Genomic DNA, 23,582 nt, shown 5'->3' on the forward strand with positions numbered 1-23,582 from the left:
AATCATGTTACATGTTACATTTTTTCTTTAGTAAAGCTTTTGACACTAATGTGGTATTTCAGTACAAAAGCAAGGGGAATATGGTCTAACTATTCTGGGGGAAGAATGGCTAGAGAGTAGTCCCAAGGAAAAGGGCTTGGGGTTGGTAGTAAATAAGAAACTCAACATGAGCCGTCAGTGTTTGTTCATAGCTCAGAGAGCAACTGCATCTTGATGTGCATCAAAAGAAGTGTGGCCAGCAGGGCCAGGGAGAGGATTCTGCCCCTCTATTCTGGTGAGACTTCACCTGGAATACTGCGTACAGTTAAGGTGCCCTCAGCACAAGAAGGATATACTCTTGTTGGGAGAGGGTCCAGAGAAGAGCCACCAAGAGCACCTCTGCTATGAAGACAGGCTGAGAGAGTTGGGGCTGTTCAGCCTGGAGAAAAGAAGGCTCTGGGGAGACCTTATAGTGGCCTTCCAGTATCTGAAGGGGCTACAGGAAAGCTGGGGAGGGGCTTTTCATCAGAGAAGATAGTGATAGGACAAGGGGTAATGGTTTTAAACTGAGAGAGGGGAGATTTAGGTTAGATATTAGGAAGAAATTCTTCACTATAAGGGTGGTGAGGTATTGGAATGGGTTGCCCAGGGAGGTTGTTGATGCCCCATCCCTGGAGGTTTTTAAGGCCAGACTGGACGAGGTTTTGTGCAACCTGGTCTAGTGGTAGGGGTCCCTGCTCATGGCAGGGGGATTGGAACTTGATGATCTTTAAGGTCCCTTCCAACCTTTATGATTCTATGATTCTAAATGAAAACGTAGTAAAGCGGGTATAAAACTGGAGCAGCACCTGTTGTGATCACAGTTACATGGAAATGGAAAGTTATAAGAAATTGGATTTTTTTGGGGGTCTTGTGTTCCATACTACACAGTATATGCATAATGTTTTCGACAGTAAAAAAACCTCACCATATTGCCTTAATTTTGAGGATAGCGTGAAACTGTTAGAGGAGATTCAGTTATGTGGAAGGATAAAACAAGAATTTAAAAATGTCTTGATAAACTGGAGAGATAGTCTGAAAGAAACAGAATGCAGTTTCTTAAGAACAAGTGCAAGAATCTGTACTTATGCAGGAAAATATAAAAAATTACGGTGAGGAGCAAATAGCTGAATAGCACCTCAGCACCAGAAGGATCTGCAGTTTTTAGTGAATGCAAAGATGGTCACAGGACTGAAGTATCAGCTGTTGCAAAAAAAAAATAAAAAATAAAAAAAATTAATATATATACAGGAATATAGCTTGTAGTATGAGTCAGCATCATTCAGTTCAGTCATATCTGAATTGCTGATTCTAAACTGTTGAGGAAATTATTGTTTCATACTTCAAGAAGAGGAGTCTGGAAGGGAACACCAAAAACCAGCACAGAAAAGATGGACAAGCTTGTGACTTATAGGTTTAAAGAAGAGAGGTCTGAGAGGAGGTATAAAAAAACCTCTCAAGAGGTAAAAAAACTTGCACAAAACAAGAGGTGAATTTATTCTTCATCCTCATAAGGAATAAGACAGGTAATAGGCATAAACTGAAGCAATGAAAAGTTGGATTTGGCACTAAGGAACACAGTGTCACACTGGCTAAATACAGGTTGTCTGTGAAGGCTGTGAAAGCTTCGTAAGCGGAGAATTTTAACAAGGGGTAAATGTTTATCTGTCTGGGGTCTAATAAATGTGGTTTTATCTTTCTGTGACAGTATGACAAGAGGGATGGACTAAATGACATCTTAAATTCTCTTTTAAGCTTTTTTTCTGTGATTTTTGGGCTGATTTCTAGGTGTTGTGTGACTCAAATAGGTAGTTGGAGTAAAAGCAGTGTGATGACCTTAGGGTTAGTACAGTAGTGTTTCTTAAAAGCTGCTGTTTATTCTGTGTTCTGGTTGTCAGCACATGTATCATGAGTTGGAAGTGATTCATAGCATAATCTAGCTCTATGGTATATAAACTATGATTTTTTTGTTACTTTTTGTGGGGACATATTAAGGTGAAGCACACTTCTTTTATAGCGTATTTACTTGATTCTGTAAAGATATTAAGTGTTTGCTGACAGACATCAAATATAACAAAGAGGTTCTGTTAATGCCTTAACTGGAAAAGGCCTAAATCTCTTCTGAAGAGAGACATCATACAGTCTCTCTTCAGAAGAGGGCCAGGCAAAAGGCTTTATAAATACCTCAATTTTGGATAAACCTAATGTGGAATTAGCATGTGTCAAAACCAGTTAAATCTGTGACACATGTCAGAAGAAAAACAAACTTATTCTATTCTGGGCTCTCCAGAAAGGGAGTTTGACCTCAAGTAACACCTAGAGTCTGACTGGCTGACCCCAGATGACCCCACCCTGGTCTCTAGGAATGGAGTTTGACCTCTAGTAACCCCCAGGGTCTGACTGGCTGACCCCAGATGACCCCACCCTGGTCTCTAGGAATGGAGTGACCTCAAGTAACCACCAGGGTCTTGACTGGTTGACCCCAGATGACCCCACTGGGGTCACCAGAAAGGCAGATTGACCTTAAATGACCCCAAGGGTCTGACTGGTTGACCCCAGATGACCCCACTGAGGTCACTGGAAAGGGAGTTTGACCTCTAGTAATCCCAAGGGTCTGAGTGGTTGACCCCAGATGACCCCACCCTGGTGTCTAGGAATGGAGTTTGACCTCAAGTAACCCGCAGAGTCTGACTGGTTGACCTCAGATGACCCCACCCTGGTGTCTAGGAATGGAGTGACCTCAAGTAACCACCAGGGTCTGACTGGTTGACCCCAGATTACCCCACTGGGGTCACCAGAAAGGGAGATTGACCTCAAGTGACCCCAAGGGTCTGGCTGGTTGACCCCAGATGACCCCATCCTGGTCACCAGAAAGGGAGTTTGACCTCTAGTAATCCCAAGGGTCTGAGTGGTTGACCCCAGATGTCCCCACCCTGGTGTCTAGGAATGGAGTTTGACCTCAGGTAACCCACAAAGTCTGACTGGTTGACCTCAGATGACCCCACCATGGTCTCTAGGAATAGAGTGACCTCAAGTAACCACCAGGGTCTGACTGGTTGACCCCAGATGACCCCACTGGGGTCACCAGAAAGGCAGATTGACCTCAAGTGACCCCAGGGGTCTGGCTGGTTGACCCCAGATGACCCCATCCTGGTCACCAGAAAGGGAGTTTGACCTCTAGTAATCCCAAGGGTCTGAGTGGTTGACCCCAGATGACCCCACCCTGGTGTCTAGGAATGGAGTTTGACCTCAAGTAACCCCCAGGGTCTGACTGCTTGACCCCAGGAAAGAGCAGTTAAGTTGCCCCATCATACAGTCTTTAGAATAGTTGTTGACCATGTTCTATTTCTCTTTTGACGTCCATGTGACTATTCATGTGTTGCTGGATAGCCACAGCAGGTGTAATAATCCAATTTCTTTCCAAGTTAGATACCTACTCATGAATATGTGTATGTGATTGTGATTCAATGACAAAGGCTAACCCAGCTGGACTTCAGCAACTTGAATCATCCTCTGGAGCTCAGGTAGAATCCAAATTGCTAACTGAGGTGGTGTGAATAGCTCTTTATGTAGTGTACTGTATTGGTAAATTGTTTTGCTTCACAGGAAGCTGTTTCTGAATAGCAATATCATCTTTTCAGAAATCATGGCCTTTGAATGATGCAGAGGACTTTTGCTTCAAGGTTTAAAAAGAGAAGGGATAAGGGGAAAAGGGTGAAAAACAAGAGCAGAAGGCAAGCTGATTCTGTATTTCAAGTGCCATAAAGTGACATATTGGTTCTCTTTCTCTTTTCTGATTCTTTTACTTGAAGTAAGTTAATTTTTTTTATGAAATACCTTTCGTTAGAATTTTCTTTTTTCTAATCGAAGCATTACCACTCTATTTTTTCACCCTGTTTGTTGTCTGCTTCCTTTTCCCTTTGTTGGTTTCTTCTTCCCTTATGCTCTGTTTAGTTCTCTTCTTGAGGTGTTTGTGGGGCTTTTTGCTTTTCTAAGGTCTTGTTACCTGATTATGTATTTATAACAGTATCTCTTTGATTTCTTCTGAATTGCCTTGGCAGTATTTTAAGCTGATAGTAATGTGAAATTACAAACTTGTTCTAGTGAACAAAGGATAACTAGAAGGCAGATTTTGCAGAGTTTACAATCAGAGAAAGAGAAGAAACAACATGAATAACTGACTAGAGTAAAAACTAATCAGTATGGATAACTTTTCAAGAAAAACAATTTTAAAGAGAAATTTGAACAGTTAGGAATTTTTGGCAAATGAGATAAAGAGGGCCTGTATGGACAGACAAGTGTGGAGTTTGATAGGAAAGGGAATATTAAGAAAAAGTGATGCAGAATGATTGGAAGAGGCAGTGTTCAAATATTTTACAAGGTGGAGGTAGAAATTATGTGTAAAGCTTTAGGATCACCATTCACTGGCACTTTGAATTTGTTCAACTGAGGACCATGGAAGTGCAAAAGAGAATGAGCTGGAAGTGGGGCCATTTGTGCTCTTTTTTCCAGCTGTGGTCTATTTCTCTATCCATCAAAGTTCTTCTCAATAAATAGTGTTTAAAATTAGATACCAGTAGAACAGCTTCTTGTCTTGTGCAAATAAACACAGATTTTATTTTGGATTCAAGGTTTAGCCTAGAACTACATAGGAGCATAACATTTCGATTTTCCTTTCTCTTGGATGTTGGTTGAAAAAGTGCATGAGCTCTAAAGGCTCTAAAGATAGATATCTCAGATATTCTTTACTTTAGTGACCTGTTAAAACAGTTCCATGTCAGAAGTGATGAATAGTTTTTGTGGGTTCTGAGCAGGTTCCTGATCGATTGGTTGCTAGTTAATGAGGGAGAAGAAGGGCAAGAGAAGCTGAAGTCCAGCTGACTGTGCGAGAGCACACTTGCCTTTTCTCTTTACTTCATTTTCTTTGTAATGAAGGAACCAATTGGTTTAGAGCGATCAATGCTGACCTATTAGGATCAGGCAGTATTCTGCCATTGCCAAGGCAATTAAATTCAGCAGAGCAAGGATTATAAAGAAAAAAAAAAAAAAAAAAAAAAAAAGGACCTGAGACTTTGAATTGAATAAGAGCTACATTTATATTTTAAGGTTGGCAAAAAGCCCAATCCTAATATAGTTCAAAAGAATCAAATCCTTAGCATATTCTCTTGTGTGTGAGATTGGGAATGACAGGATCACTGTCATTTGTCCTTTAACTGGTCCTGTTTCTGTGACTGGGATTTCTGCTCAATGTAATATGTGTACTTGGAGGAGGCAGTTTGCTTTGAAATTTCATATTGGAACTTGAAAAATTCCCTGTTTGTTGTCTGTTGTATTTTGTGCTATTAAACTCATAGGCTGTATATACCTTTAGAAAATAATTCATTCCAATTGAGGGGGATAAAAAAGCCCTAACCCGTAGTAAATTAGAATACATAGTTCTTGTCAAGTGTTAGTTCAGAAATTCTGTCATGTATTGTAAACTTAAATAATAGGAAGTTTTTGTGATTCTGGCAAATCTGTTGTAGCCTTGTGTGGATATACTTAAAAGGGAATGAATTTGTTTCCTGGAAGAGTTTTGGCCTTGGCAAAACTAAAATATTTTGCAAGTTGGAAATAACTTGCATTAAAGTACTAGGTAGTTACCTGCTCTGTATTTTAACTTACATTTTTTTTAATGTGCACATTACCTGGCAATATTATTGATATTAAAAGACATGTCAGGATGTCTCTTCTATGCCTCTTTTCTGCTTGAAAGAGATTGAAAGATTGATCCATTCTGAGTCAAGATGTTGCTATAAAAAAAAAAAAAAAGAAACAAAAAAGAAACAAACCAACTAAAACCCTGCAGGCAAAGAAAAAATATTGAAATAAATTTTTTAAGTATAGTATCAAAATAATATTGCCCATGTATGATTTATTTTTGTATCTGCTATTATCAGTTCTACTTGATCAGCCCATGTTTCTGTGGAACTTAAGCTTCCCCTCATTCCACCTCAAAAACATCAGTCTGTAAATATATAAAAATTCTTTAACCATCAATTGTATGTTGTCATTTTAACATTCATCACATTAGCATCCTTTAGTTTATGCTTGCCCTTGAATACATGAGGCACATGATCTTAGTTTATCAGGTTTTTAAAACATCTTTTATCAGATCTTTGTAATGGAGGGCTGTGGTAAATTATTTTGAAATCTGAAGCTCATAAGCTACAATACACCAAGTCCATTCTAACTCTTAACTGTGGCTTTGTTCTGACTTCTTCAGTAATTTTGGGTGTGTGTACATATGTGTGTGTGTATACGTGAATCTACACCATTATATTTTCATTAGGGAACCCCACTGAATATGATCATATGTTCTATAATTGATGGGAGGAGTGGAAATGTATATGATGCCACTTTTTGATGTGCCACTTTTTGATACAATTGTTCCCTCCTTTTGGGAGACTCCACCAGTTAGCTTTCAGATACAGTTGTAGAAACTCTTTATGCTTGAATGTGTTGACCATGGAGCGAATCTTCTACTTTAAAACTAGATATCAAGTGTGGGGACTTCAAAGGGTTATTGTTAGAACTTAGTCCATTTCTGCCCTCTGCATAGAGAGCATGCTAATGATGGCTAGGGCTAATGACTTCTGTCCTGACTGTATCCTCCTTTAGGATGCAGCATCATTCTCATCTCCACTGATACAGAAAAGTTTTGGGGTTTTTCTGCTAACTACATGTTCATACAGTGTGGGACAGGGTGAATGTTAATATTCATAATTATTATAGGGTAAAAACACTAAGCCCATACTGGTTATTATTCTAATAATAAATTATTAAATAAATTAAATTATTCTAATTTATATGTGTCTGAGGCCTTTAGCATTAGTATTTATGAGAACGTGTGTCACTGAGGTTGAATTTTTTGCTGTAGAATAAGCATGTTCATTGATGTCACAAATGCCAGACAAACATGGCTTGGGTCATAGCACAGGTGCAGCTATAGTGCTCTCCCATAGCAGTGTAATAAAACATTACATTTTATTTATTCATTGTAGACTTCCTTTTCTGTTTATGTATGTGCAACGTTATTGTTTTGAAACATAGGTGGGAAACCAAAGCCGTAGGTGTGTAACTAAAAAAGTATGCACTGAGTTTACCTTTTAGAATGCTGGCATTCTACATCAGTAATGTATTATTTATAATAAAAGTAATCTAAAAAAAAGTGTAGTAATGCCCCTTTATGCTTTCCATAGTGGCCTGTGGGGCACAGGTGTGTTCCAACCAGGTAAACTCAGACATGAGGTCGTTGTGCTTGGGGGAATAACCCAATTCTGCTGAAAGGTGTTTGGTTTGGGTTTGTTTTTTATTCCTTTATGAAACATGGTGAATATTTTAAAGGATGTTACAAGTTGTCATAGTAAAAGCAGATCTCATTTGTATGGGGAAAGAATATTTGCTAGTTTTTCTTTGATGTTAAATATTACTTTTAAAAGCAAGGTCCTTTAAAAAGATGTGTTGGAATGAGATAAGTATAGAATAATATAGAACTGCATATTTATTAATTTTCACTACGTATTCTCTCTCTTTTCTTTTTTTCTTTTTGTTTTTGTTTTGTTTTTTTTTCTGCCTTGCTTTTCCTGCTAAGTAAGCACATTCCTCAACTCTTTTCCCGGAAGCCAGTTTAAAAGGCTTCTATAAACGGATCTTTCACTAACATTTTGGCACTATTGACTTCTTTTGGCTTATCCATCCCTTGCGTTAGTTGAGGTTAAGGATCTAAAAGTGAGATAGTGAGAATCAGCTGTGTGTATTCAGGTAGAAGCACTGACCAGCCTTCTCTGGAGTAATATAAAAAGACCTCAATATAAAATAATAATAAAAACACTCAGGAAGTTTGAGTTCAGGGTTGATATAGTTGAGCCACTGGGAGTTGGAGGAAGTCAAGAAAGCTCTACAATCAGATGTGAAATAGGTGGATAGGGTATACATGAAAGGAGGAACATTCCATAAATCAATACCACGATTACCTGCTTAAATATGGAGGCAGTAGGATTCTTAAATATTTCATGGTGAAAAGTAGATGGGTTAGTTACTGATTTCAACTAAAATTTGGAGGCTTTATTTGAAGTGTATCAAGATTCATTCTCAATATATCAAATATATCATCTATTTCTGGATACGTGGCCTAGTAAGGAAATGAAAACACTAAGTGAGCTGCCAAGGTGAAGGGAAGTGGGCATGAGCTGGAAGACAGAGATGTAGTAAGAGACCTGAAAGTGATGCTTGGAAATCTGACTTTGGGCTTAGGTAAGGAAGGTATGTGACAGGGGAACCTGAGTGGTGAAGTTCAAAGGTCCCACTCCATGAAGGACAGAAATAAGTCCTGTAATCCATGAAAGTTTCTAGTTAACGAAAATACAGCAATAAATAATATGTATTGCTTCTATTTCCAAACAGAGATTTATGTCATTGTACTGAGAATAATAATAATATGGAGGAAAAGATATTATTAGCCCAGTAATAGCTTCCTAGTCATAACTGACACCAATTACAGCTAGGAATAAAGCTTTGAAGTACAATGAAGAGCTGCCTCCTGAAACATGTTTTCACTACATTAATATATAAGAATAAAATATGTAAATTTCTCCTTTAGATGGAGTACTGAGTTCAAATTACAAGCCTAAAAAAGTGAAGTAGATGGTTTAAAAGGTAATATGGCACATTCAGGTAAATTGAATTGATATGCTAATGAAGGTTATGTCTGCAAAATCAAGATTCACATAAAGGCATGGTAAGATTTCTTTAAAAGATTCCCTTTAACACAGAGCACTACTGTCACCTCTGAGGCAAGAATTGTTTTATTTAGAGGAAGAAAATCTTGAAGAAGATATGATACAAGTTAATACATTTCAGTGGCAGTTGTTTTAGTGTAAGGTTGTAATGATCTAATTTGATTTGGAATATGAGAGAGTTGTGTGTGCCCAAAGCCACTTTGGGAAGGCCAGATACAAGGTAGTAACAATGGAGAGTTATCAGTTATCCTAAGGGTAGGTGTGGTGAAACAAGCATGAGAATACATGAGCTCAGCACTTTTTATTCCAGCACAAATGTGGAACTGCATGTTTCTGATAGGCTATACAGTTGTTGGAGCTGATACGCTAAAGTGCTAATTTTGTTCCTGCTATCTCACCTACAGGAAGGATAGGGACTATTGAAAAGACTTTTTACTATTTTTTTACATTCTGCTTTTTTTTTTACTTCTGACTTCGTGCTTCAAGTATAGTGGTTTATTTTTTCATGGAGGAGTCGCATCTTAAACTGTTAGCTAAGTAAATTTAACAATACTCAATCGCAGAGAGAGGTGAAAGAACAACTTCCCATTGAACTGAACATCATGGGTTTGTTTTGGGAGCTCTGGTTTGTCAGTGCTAGAGATGAGCTGTATGGGCAGAATTATTGTTCTAGCTGCTATCAAGGTGAAAACAGATACGGGTCCCAAGTTTATAAGGTATTATCAGAGATACTATGGCAAGAGTTTAGATGGATCAGAGCACTTAAAAATATCTTTAGTATTTTATTTTCATATATAGAAAAAAATTGTTATTTAGAGCTGTAGTTGAGTGGTTTTCATCCTGAGCATAGTACCAAATGTAATGATAGAGGGGAAAAAATATCAATATTTACCTGAGTTGAGGCCTAATACAGTACATTCCTGAGTAATGGAAATATTGCAGTAACAGCTTCCAGGTGAGAGGAGAAGGCTTATCCTTTGCGGGTACTGCATGTGTTCTGCACAGAAAAGGTAGATGTTTATGGAGAAGAAGGTAAGTTTTTTACATTAGAGGATCCTAGGTAGATGATTAAAATTAAGGTAGCCTTTATTTTGTCATAATTTGTCTCTAAGGTGATCAATTTGCATCTTTCAGCAATTTCAATACTTTTTTTATATGCAGTGAGTTTATGTTACTTTTTGAAACAGTTGATTAAACCTCTTGGAGTAATGACTCAGGGTAATAACTTAAGTGTTTTTCCATGGCCATAAAACTTACTTCACTGCAAAAGTAGTCGTCCTGCAACTGTTACAAGTATTTGTGCACAGGCAAGTACTGACATTTTCATGGCCTTTCAGTGCCCTGTGGTATGTGTTATTAAGTATTGACATGTATTACAAAGGAAAATCAAGGCAGAATTGTTGTTGTTACTGATACAAATATGCAATATGTTCCTCTCTATCAGTGTTCACTTTCATAAAATTCTTTCCATAGAGGTGTTCACAATGGTAATGCCCTTCACTGCAACACAGTCTGAATGTATCATGTTGTCACTGTCCTGTTAGGTTAAGCTGTCATGACCTGAAGGTAGTATGTAAATGTCAAATTGCTGTGTTCACCCTAGGGAGGTAATTCTTCAATTACCAATACAGGTAATAATGTTTGATAACCTGTAACTCACTATTTTTCCTGGAAAAATCCAGTAACTGTGGTGAAACATTGTTTGATAATAAATACATTCTAACTTACTAGTTTTTTGGTGGAAATATGTTGTTTAATGTCTTGAGACATAATGAAAGGCAGTTCCTTCATTCAGCTCTCTTTTCTAGGTACTTCTGGCATCAGCTTGTCTTATATGGCTTGAGCTGTGTATATTGAGAGAAATATGGAAGCTTTTTTGATGAATAGTTGAAGTAGTTACATGACTGTAGAATTACATGCAAAAGTTTGACTTAATTGCTTTACTGCATAGATAGGTAAAGATGTTTAGTTGTCTTTTATTGGAGCTGAAATCATCAGCAAACTATTCCAGTGCAGAGCAGGGTGAGCTTAAAGAACACACGAAACCAAATTGATTTCCAGAATTGTAATGATTTTTCTCATTTTATGAAAAGCATAGCAACTTCAGCTGTTAGACCTAGTGTGTTGCAACAGATTGAAACTTCATGGCTAATTTTTGAGGTGTTTACTTACTATGATGAATAAGTATTACCTAGAAGGAACCTAACTGCAGCTCACTCAGTGTTGAGCAAATTTTGGACAGGTGAGAACTTTATTTTCTATTACACTTAAAATAAAAGATAGTTTAAAAGTAAAGTCTTACTTTATTTTTCTGGTTACATTTATTCTGTTCTTCTTCCATTGCCTCCAAATTGATTTTAGGATATAAGATGTTATATTCAAAACAATTTAATTTTTTTTAGATGTTTTACCGTATGAAGGGAACTATATAACCGGTTATTAAATGAAATTGTTTTTTGGTTAAGGAACCAATTGAAGAGACCTGAATTCAGTAGCTCAGTGAACATATTTTTGTGTTTTGCAGGTCTGCTTAACTGCTCACAGGTTTTAGTAGTTTAGTTCATAGACATCAAACAAGTTATTTTCTTGTTGTAGGAGATCAGGAACTGTTTTAATAAAATGATAAAATTTTCTTGGGGCTGTGGCACTCAATGTACTGCTCCAGCCTGACAGTCTTGTTTCAGTGAGGTGAGCTAATATCCATTGTAATCAGTTGAAGTAATCAAACTGTTCTTCTGATTGCTTATTAAATCAGCAAGACAAATGTGGCAAATTATATATGATGCATGTGGTTCTACTCTACAGCTAGACAAATCACACCCCCAAAAAAAGAGAAAAAAGAGAGAAACAGCAAAACCAATAAATACTCTATGTGGAAGTAGGTGTCTGTCTTAAGTGCTCTGTTTTTAAAATAACCGTAATTCCACTCTTCTCACAGGAGCTTATGTTTCCGGAGATTTTATTTTCTGGATGCAGATATTGGAGGTCACTTACCTTCTCTTCCACCATCTCACCACTGTTGAGCTGATTAGTAGTGTTTGTGCAGGTTAATGTCGACCTACTTGTAATCCAAATTTATGATCTTTTGCCACGTTATCCATTCTTTCCAGTAAAATACGATTTGATTTATAAATAAATAGACCTATGAAGCTCACATTGAATCTGCTGTGCTGTCCATGTCTGAACAGTCCCATAAATAGTGTTTCTTTTCTACTTTGTTTTGAAGCTCATTTCAGGCTTGAGTTAGTTAGCAGTTAGGTCTTGAATATCCTGTGAAGTTTAGGCAATGCCACCTAGAGATGCTGATTAACTGAGATAGCAACCATATGTTTGTGTAGCAGGTGATACTGCTAATTGATACCGTGTCAGATTTTTCTCATAAGAAACAGAACTTAGTGAGCTTGGAAATAACTGCTTGAGACTTTCACTGTTCTGTCTCACATCAGATATTTGTTTCACCAATATGAAAAATGAGTCTTAAAATTTCCAGCGAGGCTTCTCTTCCATTTCGTAGTGTCTGATACGTATTTCCATGTAATATCTCTCTAGGATATTACACAGAATAACCAAGGCTGGAAAAGACCTTTAAGATCATCAACCAGTCCACCAACTCAGGAGCCCAGTTGTCCTGAGGGTAGCTATTCTTTTTGTTAAAGACTGAGGCAAAGAAGGTGTTAAGCACCTCAGCCTTTTCGTTGTCCTCCATTACTAAGTTCCGCAGCTCATCCAAAAAGGAATGAAGATTTTCCCTGTCTCTCCTTTTGTTATTCACTAAATAATTACTAAAATGCATCTAAAGAGTTATCATAGTTAAGCGTTTGGTTAAGCTCTGTGTTGCCAGCCGCAGAACAGGTGTTGGACATTTTTAATATGTTAGAAAGGAACACAAAAGCAGTCAGAACTGACATTCCGTTAGCTTAATTAGGACACTACTTGTGACTTTTTTAGGGGTTTTACTCCTACAAACTTTACTACTACTGTTGAAGAATTCAAGTTAATATTTCCTGTAACATAGTTGCTGTTGGCATGGCATCTGTAAATCACTGGATAGTACAAGGGTTTTAATAACTCTATGATCATATCTTTAGTTAAGTACCCAATTAACAAAGCCATCCTTGCCTAATATCTAAGACACTTGAATATTTACACTAAATACTTTATTGGAAATATTTTAAACCATAGAAGGTTTGGGTTGAAAGGGCTAGTTCCAACCCCCCTGCCATGGGCAGGAACACCTCCCACTAGACCAGGTTGCTCTAACCCCCCTCCAACCTGGCCTTGAACAGTTCCAGCGGGCAGCCACAACTTATCTGGGCAACCTGTGCCAATGTCTCACCACCTTCACACTAAAGAATTCCTACATCTAATGTAAATCTTCCAGTTTATTAGACTTTCTCGTCTAAGAGCAGGTAAACTTGTCTTCTGTCAAAAGACATAAATGCTTTCCAGTTTGTGTTGGCTTAGTACTTTATTTTATATATTTATGTCCACTTCTGTCTCCACATTATTTCATTCTGGCAATAGATCTTTCCTCCTTGTTTTTTGGTTTTTTTTTAATCCTCCTGCCATAAGGCTGTTGATTCAGCTGTGATTCTGAAGGATTATACGTGCTACGGAGTTGTCAATAAATGGGGTTTAGAGGACGGTGAGTAGCACTGTTTCCTTTTTCACTAAAAGACAAACAGAATGTCTTCTAATGCCCTTGTGTACTGGGCTGTATCCCATGCATCTCTGTGTCAGTGATCAGAATGTAAATGTTAATGGTTTCTAAGCAGTTAAAGGAGATTTGAAGTATGTAGTACTAGTACTGGTGTTTCATATCAAATGTTGCACAAAGGAAAATGAAATGCCAAGTTCTTAAGAGCTTGTTTTGTACATATTGGATTTAATTCTTTATTTTAGTTCACTGTTGCTGTTCTGGATTGCTTTGATAGTAACAGAGTGGATAGCAGTGCAAAATACCAGTCAATTTCTTTTACCTCTCTTCGCTTAGTGTTTTGTCTCAGTATTCTCAAGGGATTGGAATCTGTGCGTAATATATTCCAGAATTTTTCTGTGTTACTGGTTTTATTATAATGAAGGATTAAAACAGATACTAGAGTATGCATATTTTTATGCTTTGACACATATGTCCTAAGTGCTGTTCTGATGCAGGCAGCTGAGCTTTGGTATTAGTAGTCCTCCAGGGTATCCACAGCTGAATCAGTGGTATGCTCAGCTGCAGCTGTTATCCTAATTAAATGTGTTGTCTGTACAAATGTAAAGAGCAGAAGTAAAACATAATGTAGTTCTTCAGAAATGTGAGTATTTGTAGCCACAATAGATTTCCAAAGTCATAGTTTTGTGTAAAGGTAAAGAAATTTTCTGAGAAAAGCAGGGGATGGATGAGTTCACGGTCAAGTGGCTGCCTAATTAATCAACCCATGTAGTTCATTGAAGTTTGAATAGCTTACGATTTTCTAAGATCCAGTAGAACATGCTGTTTCTTTCTAGTTAAAATAATTTTCTTGTTAGTGGGGAAAAAAAAAGAAGAAGAATACAGATTTTTGTGGTATTCCTGGCATGGGAGTCGCAGGGCCAATGTGACATGACTAACTGTGACTACAGAAGTCTGTGACATGTGGATGAAACTCTTACAGCATTTAAACACTATCAATATCCATTATTCTCAAACAGGGCCCAGAAACCAAAATAAAATATCTTCTAAAGGAGAAAAATTCTTACACTGTAGTCCTGTTCACCTGCCAGGGAAGTGTTTTTAAACCCCCCCAAGGTGATCAATATTTGGTTGGTTTTTTTAAAAAGAATCGTTCAGTGTTCTTTTGGTCTTCTGCCTAGTCTGTCAGCTGAGTCTAAAGTCTATTGACAAAGGAGCTAGTCTAGCCCTTGAATTGTGGTTCTTTTACTCTTGTATCACACTAAGATTTTTAGGTAACTTTGTATAAATCTGCTTTGTTCCTGACAGGAAAGTGAGCAGTTTCTAATTTCACTGGGAAAACTGCCTGTAGCATTTTTAATGTCTGTCCTCTTCAGTTTTGTCTGCCACATCTCTTCCTCAGTGAGCAATATAATTAAAATTCATAGTTTGGCACCAGTGTTTTGATTATACAGTTAATTCTTCATCATTCCTGTGTCCCAGCTTAATCAAGTTTGTCCAAGCTTGTGTCACCCACTAACGAAGTGCTATAATGTTTTTTGTTCATTCTGCTTTCTGCTGGTTTCTCCACCCCCACCAGTCCCACCCCCCCACACACACACCTTGCGGCAATCAAAGCTTTTGAATTACCTTGTACTTCAGACAAGTAAGTGTGGTCAGTGGTCCTTTTTAATTAATTACAAGCTTGCCAGGCACTTGCAAAAAAATTACTCTGTGTGGCTATTGAAAATAATTAGTACACAGATTGGTGTCAGTTTGATCAGCATAAAAGATACCTGTATTGTATTTCAGGAAAAGTCATCAGTTAAAGATACAGTCTTCAGCTTGTTTCCTCTGTTTTGTCTAATTGAGAGGACTACAGTAATTGCAAGCCTGTAGAGTTGGAGGTGGGAAAATAGCACTCAGGTTGAAGAGGTGAACACCTATGTTCTCACTACTTGAACAAGTGAATAGTAATTGCAAAACAATGCAAAGTTTGACCTTATTTTTTAAGTATCTAAAAGAATCAAGATAAAACAAAATGTTTTATTAGGCAGTTAAAGGCTTCATTTCATTTCCGTATGGATTGATTTGTTGGTGTAGCGTATAGAGAGTGAAGTTACTCACTCCAGCACATCCATACCTTCAACTGCTTGTTTCTTATTCCCTTAGTTTCAAGAAGGAAAATGCTAATTTAATAAGGATTCATTTTCTTTTTCATATGGAATGTATTTTTTGTATAAACGTGCAAATAGAAATCAAATGTTAAGGCAGTTCAACTTCCAAAGATGGACTCTGAAAGAGACAGGGTTACTGAATTTTATCACTTTGGCACTCTTTAAGTATCCTTTGGCCTCATGATCAAGTATTGCAGTTGTTTCATAACAAAAGCCTTTGGAGTGAGTAGGAATGTTCTACCTAAAACTTTTTCAATGTATAGGACTTGAACTGTGGTTCCTGAGTTGAGGACCTGCTGGATACTTTCCTCTGATTCAGCAAGTGGCCTCACAGCTTGTCTGCCCTGTGTCGCCCATCAGCAGAGATAGTCGTGTCACAGTCTAGCCTGGCTCCCTCTGGGAAGGGACCTCTCCTTAGGTGTGAAGTCCTATTAAAAAAAAAGAGTTGAACTTCAGTCTCTGTCTTGGGAAATACCTTAAAGAACAGATCATTATATAAAGAGGCATTATGAGCACCAGTATTCACAGTGGTTCTTCAGAAAAGGGTCCCTGCTTTGGAGTTCAGGTTCACAGAAGAATCTCTGTACACTTAATGCAAAGAAGGCCTGGGTACTTTCTTAGTAGCGTACTGTAGACAGATGCCTAGAGAGCCTGCTCTCTGATGTAACATTAACCTCTGTTAATGTTACTTCATTATCTGCAGATATGATACTCTTGCCACTCGATGCAGATTTGTTTATGGGAACCAGAAGGCTGCTTGATTTTATGATGCTTAGCTCTGAGTTTTCTGTACTGCAGGCCTATTAGCAAACTCCACAAGCCTTTTACCTGTTGCTGTTCTGCCACTCAGAGCCAAGAGCAGCATCACTATGTGGTAGGTTAACCCTGGTGAGGAACTTAGCACCGCATTTCGCACTCCCCCACAGCAGGATGGGAGGGAGAATCAGAAGGGTAAGAGTGGAAAACCTTGTGGGTTGAGATAAAGAGAGTTTAGAAGATAAAACAAAAGCCGTGTGCGTAAGCAAAACAAGGAATTTATTCCCTCCTTCCCATCAGCAGGCAAGTGTTCAGCCATCCCTGGGAAAGCAAGGTTCCCTTATGTGTAATGCTTACTTGGGAAGACAAACGCCATCACTCTGAACATCTCTGCTTCCTATTAGGGAGTATCCCTTTGGAGAGTTGGGGTCAGCTGTCCCAGCCATATCCCCTCTCAGCTTCTTGGGCACTTCCAGGCTACTCACTGGTGGAGCAGTATTAGAAGCAGAAAAGGCCTGGGTGCTGCACAAGCACTGCTCAGCAGTAGCTAAATCACCCCTGTATTATCAACACTGTTGTCAGCTCAAATCCAAACCTAGCCCCATTAACAGCTACCACATTTAACTCTGTCCCAGCCAAAACCACTACAGAATGTTTTAAAAACTTAATGAGTGATCACATAAAACACATTCCATCCATTTTAAGCATTTGTCAAAGTTGCAGTGTTCATAGTAATTTTATTAATTAGTACTTTTATGTTTCAGCTAATTAATCTCTCCAGGAAAATGATGAGATGGTGCACGTGATCTGATTGCCTGAAGGATACTTTTGGTTTTAATCATGACTCGGTTGCATTTTCATCTGGCAGAAAGAAAACTGCCTAGAAAAATTTACAAGTTTTCAAGCATGTCATGAGCTGTAATAGGCATTTTAAAATTCTAAATTTGCTTAGAATTATTACTTCATTGCTCATCTTGAAGTTGTCCACCTTGCAGTTTTTCCTCATTATTGTATTTCTGAACCAACTCTGTTTTTTAGCCCGTTGTTTAACGTTCTTCTCATTAAGATGTATTGTTTCAGTATTTACAATGTCTTTATCTGACTCTTCTGAAACGGGTCATGTCACTCTTCATTGGTGGTAACTGAAATATATTTAGATACAGCTTATTTGCCTACTGGTACTGGGCATTACTAATAAATTCTGCCCTATTTGAAGAAAGATTATCTTGACAGTCTCAGGCTTTGGTGGCCTTAGTATCTAGCATTCAGTGGAATAATAAGCTACAATCTTAATGCAAAATCTGAGAGTGTGATTTTAGTAGTTAAAGTAATTTTGAAGATTCCATTATTTAAATTTCCACCAAGTAGGAAAATGCAAGAGTGAGGCAGGAAATGATCGTTCACATTGAGACAAATAAGGAAAGAATAAAATAGAGGTATTGTATTGGGTAGAAAGGGTGTGGTTAGTTACATGATTACTTTCTACCTTGCAATAATATTACAACAATGAAATAATCTTTGGAAGATGAGTTTAATGAGAAGATTAATGTACACATGATTATTTTAATGGGTGGGATTTTTGTTTACATTACCAAAAAAATTCAGCTTTCCAGCAACGTGAAGCATTGTCACCTGTTGTTCAAAATTACTGATAGTTTAATTACTGTTTAGCTTACAAGAAGCAGCTTTGTTCCTTTCTACTTATTGGCAGAGAACTTTGCTAATGAGTGAGTGATATGTTATTTAACCTAAGTGTGTAGTATGATATGGCAAACTATTCAAGTCTTGTGTGTCTTTCACCCTCTTGATATATTAAAAATTCCAAACAACAACAACAAAGAAACCAAAAAAACCCGCAAAACCAATAAAGAAGTTTACTCTGGTGTTACAACACATAACACAGAAACTCTTAATAAATTAGCTTTTAAAGCTAATTATGAAGCAGTTTCTTGTGTTTCTGTTAATATCATTACTTTGTTTATTCTTTAAACTTTTCAAAGCAAGGAAGCATTACTGTAGTATGTCAATGTATCTAGGCTCTGTTCGTTAGCCTAGAGCATGTTTTGTCCAAGCAGCACAGCTTAATCCTTGCCTGTGACGAGGGAGTCTCTATGGCAAGTGAGCCTCCACATACACTTATAAATGTTCCAATATTCTTCCTGTGTTGAGTTGAATTCTGCCTTCTGATGCTGGATAGAACAAAAGCGTTTACAGTTTTCAGGTCCTGGTCATCACCTGTGTATTTTAGGGTTCATACTGTGCTGGTAAATTAACAAAAAACCCCACCCCCCGCACACACAAACAAACCCCCCCCCCACTACTACAAAACTCCAAAGCACCTTTCTGAAAAGACTGGATATGTGTTCTGTAACTTCAGGGAGGGGGCTTATTTTTCCATTTATGGTAAAGAGAAATGAGTATCAGTAACAAAAGTCAGTGAGGCTCGCTTGTAAGAGCTCTTTCACTCAAGTCTTGAAGTGAAGGAGGAGGTTGAACATATTAGCTATGAGGTTTTTTAATTGTTAAAAAAAAATTCTCAGGACTGGAATCTGTATGAGTTTTAAAGTTGGTATGATGAAGTCCACAAGCCAAAACAGTGCTGTTGTTGAATGGCCATTATGTTGGAGCTATAATTACGCTATATAAGTGAAAGTTTGTTTTATACCACAGACTGAGGATATTGCTTAAGATTCGTACATTCTGATACTTCTTAATTTCAATTAGTTGATTTGATACAAAGCTTATTATACGGGGTGGTTAACCCCTTTTTTTGTGGGGAAATGTTTTTTTGTTTAGGTAGTTTTCTGTAATGCTTGTTCAACATTTACTGAGATGGTGTACAACGTTCCATTTAGGATTTTTCAACATTTATAGTAAGAACTATTTGACTCTTCCAAAAAGGTAAGAATCAGACTGTATCAAGGTTAATGGCTGTTTATAGACAATGAAGCCTTCAGTGTAATATAGCAGGTGAATAGGTCACGGTGTTCAAGAGCAGCTCTATTTGATTTTCAATTCGAGTCCCAAAGTACAAGTTATACAACCAGGAATGAAACCCAGAACTAGCTTAGTTTCATAACATTTGACTGTTTAGGTATTATATTTTTTCTTATTAATAAAAGATAAAACAACAAAGACGTTGATATCCTATACATCCAGTAATAGAATTAGAAGCAATCATATTAAAATGGAATTTGTTCGGCTTCTGCAGAGAGACCTCTACTTTGTAGGGTTTCTCATGGCTGCATGAAATCTTTCCTGGTGGTGAAAAGTACGTGGTAAAGGAATTTTTTTAAGTATTATTAATATTTAAAGCCTCCATAAGCACACACTTGCACTACTAGAACATTTCTGTTAGTGTTAGTGACCAGGAGGTCCTTCATTTTGCTTTTCTTGGCAAATTAGTCCAGAAAGATTTTTGATGGATTTCACAGCTCTTTAAGTTTTATTTTTTTCCTTAAATTATACTGCAGCCAGCATTCTGAGAGGTGCCTGTTTGCTGTGATAAATTTCTCTGTGATAATTTACTCTCTCATTCCTCATTTTATAATAGTCAGTTCTTACAGATCTACACAGTATCATCCAACTGAGTATATTTTAGTGCATATAAAGTTGTCGTGCTTAACTTTGTGCTATTTTTTTTCTCATAGGTATATTCGAATTGTTGGGACTCACAACACAGTGAACAAAGTTTTCCATATTGTGGCATTTGAATGCATGTTCACAAACAAAACCTTTACTCTTGAGAAAGGTCTGATAGGTAAGAGATAAATTTTTCCCTTTTGCATGGACTGTTGCAAACTCTTGCCTTTTAAGACTGGGTGTCACTGCACTCTTATTCCTGTTTCCACATGGAAATCTTTAACTTGAGATAGATGATAATATAGGCATAGAATTAGTTGGCTAATCCTTGTGACTTCTTTGAAATTCCATTTCTGTGGGTTAATTAGTGGTGGTGCAGGAATGCTAAAGTTCAGATTAAATTATCTACTGCTTAGGAAGCCACTGATAATTATGTCACACTGTGCTGCTAATCCAGTTTCTGTTTGCATGTCATAGTATGGTTGCTCTTGCCTCACACCTAGGTTACTATGAATTCTGTAACAAGGATGGAGTAACCAGAGTTATTTATTGCAGTGAGGATAGATTTGAGCATCTAGGGCTCTTACACAGCCTAGTTTCAATTGCTGAAAGTAAACTCTCATGTTGATTTTCCCTCAAAGGGTCATAGACATGCTTAGCCATGGCAGAATGTAGTCCTTATTCTCAGAATACCACGTTGACGCAGCTCTGTTACATCTGGAGCTCTACACAGCTTGTATTATTCTGTGTGCCTCTACATGCTACTGCATTACTCAAGGTAGAAATCCCCAAAAGACCAACAATACTGTCTGATAAACTATGTCAAAGTAAGGTTTAATGTAGATATTTTTTTTTAATAGTACAAAGAGGGTGATTTCTGTCCTTCCTGAAATTCATTGGAAATAGTTTTGTGTACCTCTTAGTAGTTGTCTGTGGGATTTTCCACAGTTTGTACTTCTGACATGAAATAGAGAATTTCAGCAAAATTCTCAGAGTTCTTGTTGGTGTTAAACATATATTTAAATTGTACATATGCCCCTACAGTACATGGAAGAGAAAAAAGTTTTGAGAAGGAAAGATTTTAGCAAGACATATTTCTTTAACTTTTTTTTTTCTGAGAAAGCTAATATTTAGCTGTGAAAAACTGACTCAACTCCTTCAGCCCATTCCCTGTGTGCTATAGCAAAAGCGTTGCATGGTTGCAACTGATCTCATGAGGTTTGCTCTGTATTTTCATGATTGTTTTTTAAAGAAGCATAGAACGAGTAGCCTGACAAGTCACACTTCACTAATTTTTGTTATATAGCACCAAAGTGTACAAGCTGTTCCATAATGCAAACAGAAATTTTGCTTTTGTTTTAGGGAGCTTGCAGGTATTATTGCAATTGATATTGACAAGAAAATAGAATAAGCGGTAAGGAAGAACTGTGTCTAAAGAAAATGTTCTACCTTCAGTTAGCTAGTTAGGAAGAAAAAATACTTCAAGTTTGATATAGAGCTTTGAGCTGAATTCCATATTTAGCACGGCCAGCTATGAACTTATAAAAACATCATACAAAATCATATGTGCCACATACAAAAAGTTATGCATATATTTTATTTAAGACTATCAGCAAACACTTAATTTAGGACTCAATATACTTGCTTTCCTTCTTGTGTGTGTGTTAACTCAAAGATTGTTTGGTTGTAACAATAGGCAAGGTAGTGCATCTATGTCTGTTCGTGGAAGTGAATGTAATTTACTGTCTTTCAGATACCCTATGATATTTTGTGGTAGAGTGAGTATTTTGGTGAGCCAAACTATTTGATCTGTTTCAGCATTTCATGAGTTTCAAAGATAATTTAGCGATTAGACCTCTATCAAAATGTATCTATTTATGAAAAAAATGCTGTAGTTGCAGAATCTTACAGGCAAATAGGGTGTGGACTGCATAATAGTGAGTATCCATTGTTGTTTGTAGTGATCAGTGGAACTGTGCTGTCATTCAGAGTGGGTAAATCAAGCTGTTGTACATGTAGGTCATTTAAAGTGATCTATAATTAGCAAAGCGAAGCTTGTAGAGCTTCCTATATTGAAAGGATGGTAGTCAATACAATTAATACAAAATCAAGAGAGTAAGAATTCAGTGAGTAATTAATTGAAAAAGGGATGTCAACCAAATTCCAATTATAAGTGAGGCAGCAGTTGGATACATGACCTTGCAGAATTTATGGTGAAAAAGGGACAAACGGAAAGATTTTCTTAGTTGTGAGCAGTCCTGTCATTAAATGGTGCAAGGGCATAAAAGCTGTTCCACCAGAATCTATGGCCATCAGCATTGCCTATTCAAAAATACTCTCAATGGCTTTGATCCAGCAAAGGGACCTTATGTCCGTTTAGTGCCTTGTTTTACGTACCTGTGATGGTCACTGTATGCTAGAATGTTATTATCTGGCTTCCTCCATCAAGCAGACTGTCACGGTTCCACTTTTATAAAAACCATGTGACTACGAATGGAGTAGAGTAGCAGTTTTGAGGTAAAAGTAGCAGGAAATTCTCTTTCTAGCACTATCTGGTGTTTTAATGTTGGTTTACACTTTGTTGTCTTGTGAAACAAGGTTAGTGACAGAAATTAATTCAATCATATGCAATTATTTCCTAACGCAGATGTTAGAGTTGAGATGTAATTTTCCTTAATGCATGGTATTATCTCTAAATGTGTAAGTTAACAGTTCTGCATATTAGAGTCATGAGATTGACATAGCTTTCATTTAACAGAGATGTAAATACTTTTTAAATCTCAAAAGCATAATGTTTGCTTTTAATTAACTTATGCTTCTGAAATTCTGAATGGTCTTTAGTCATAAAATATTTAAACTAGAATCCAAAACAAAATAAATTTTTCACATGCAAGAGATGTACTCCTTTAGGGCTGAAGCAGTACCCAGTGTGACATAAAGATTTGCAAAAGCTTCTTAACTGCCCATTGGCAAGAAGCTGCAGCAGAGGGTACAGGGCTGCTTGTATGCAGTGCCTTCTTTGGTCTTGCAGTTTTCTCCTCACCTAGGTTTAGGAACCAATTCCTCTTTTCTTCCTTAAGGGGAAAAAATTTCTAACCTTGTTTAGTCCGTTAATGAGTATTTGGTGCGGAGGGGCAGCCAAGTACTATGCAGGCATGTAGGTCTGACCAGCCTACCATCGTATTTTGAGCCTGGCTAAGGTCATAGGGAGTGTGGTGTTGGAAGGCTTTTACATGAGGTTGTGTTTATCTGTGGTCTGTCTTGGTCTATCAGACTGTCTTGTAACTAGTACATTACACATGAAAGGTAGAACAATGAATAATGACTGAAGAGCAGGAGGTAGATGTAGAATGTCCTTGGTCACCCCCTGGGAAATGCTGTTCAGTACTTATGAGTCATTGTGAAACATCATTTATATGCTATTCAATGCCTTAGAACTTGTTTTAAGGGAGGGGGGAATTAAATTACTAAATAATAATTTACTTGTCTTTTACTTGTAATAATTTAAAAAAAAATAAATGTGTATCAGAGAGAAACCAGTCCTATCAGTTTCTGAGTGTGTGGTTCAGCTTTGTAAAAGATTGCCCTACTTGTCTCCAAGGAAACAGTGAGAGATGCTATTTTTGTGTCTAG

At 37.4% G+C, this 23,582-nt stretch overlaps 1 protein-coding gene across 1 annotated transcript in view; it reads left to right on the top strand.

The window, feature by feature from the left end:
• Window positions 1-23,582, top strand: part of BTBD9 (BTB domain containing 9) — a 126,339-nt gene that overhangs the window by 52,199 nt on the left and 50,558 nt on the right. Inside the window, exon 8 of the mRNA XM_051613233.1 lies at window positions 20,018-20,127. Within this exon, the coding sequence (XP_051469193.1) occupies window positions 20,018-20,127 (110 nt within the window). The remainder of the gene's footprint in view (window positions 1-20,017; window positions 20,128-23,582) is intronic.

The sequence above is a fragment of the Apus apus genome, chromosome 3 (genome assembly GCF_020740795.1).
Source record: "Apus apus isolate bApuApu2 chromosome 3, bApuApu2.pri.cur, whole genome shotgun sequence".
Classification (NCBI taxonomy): Eukaryota; Metazoa; Chordata; class Aves; order Apodiformes; family Apodidae; genus Apus; species Apus apus.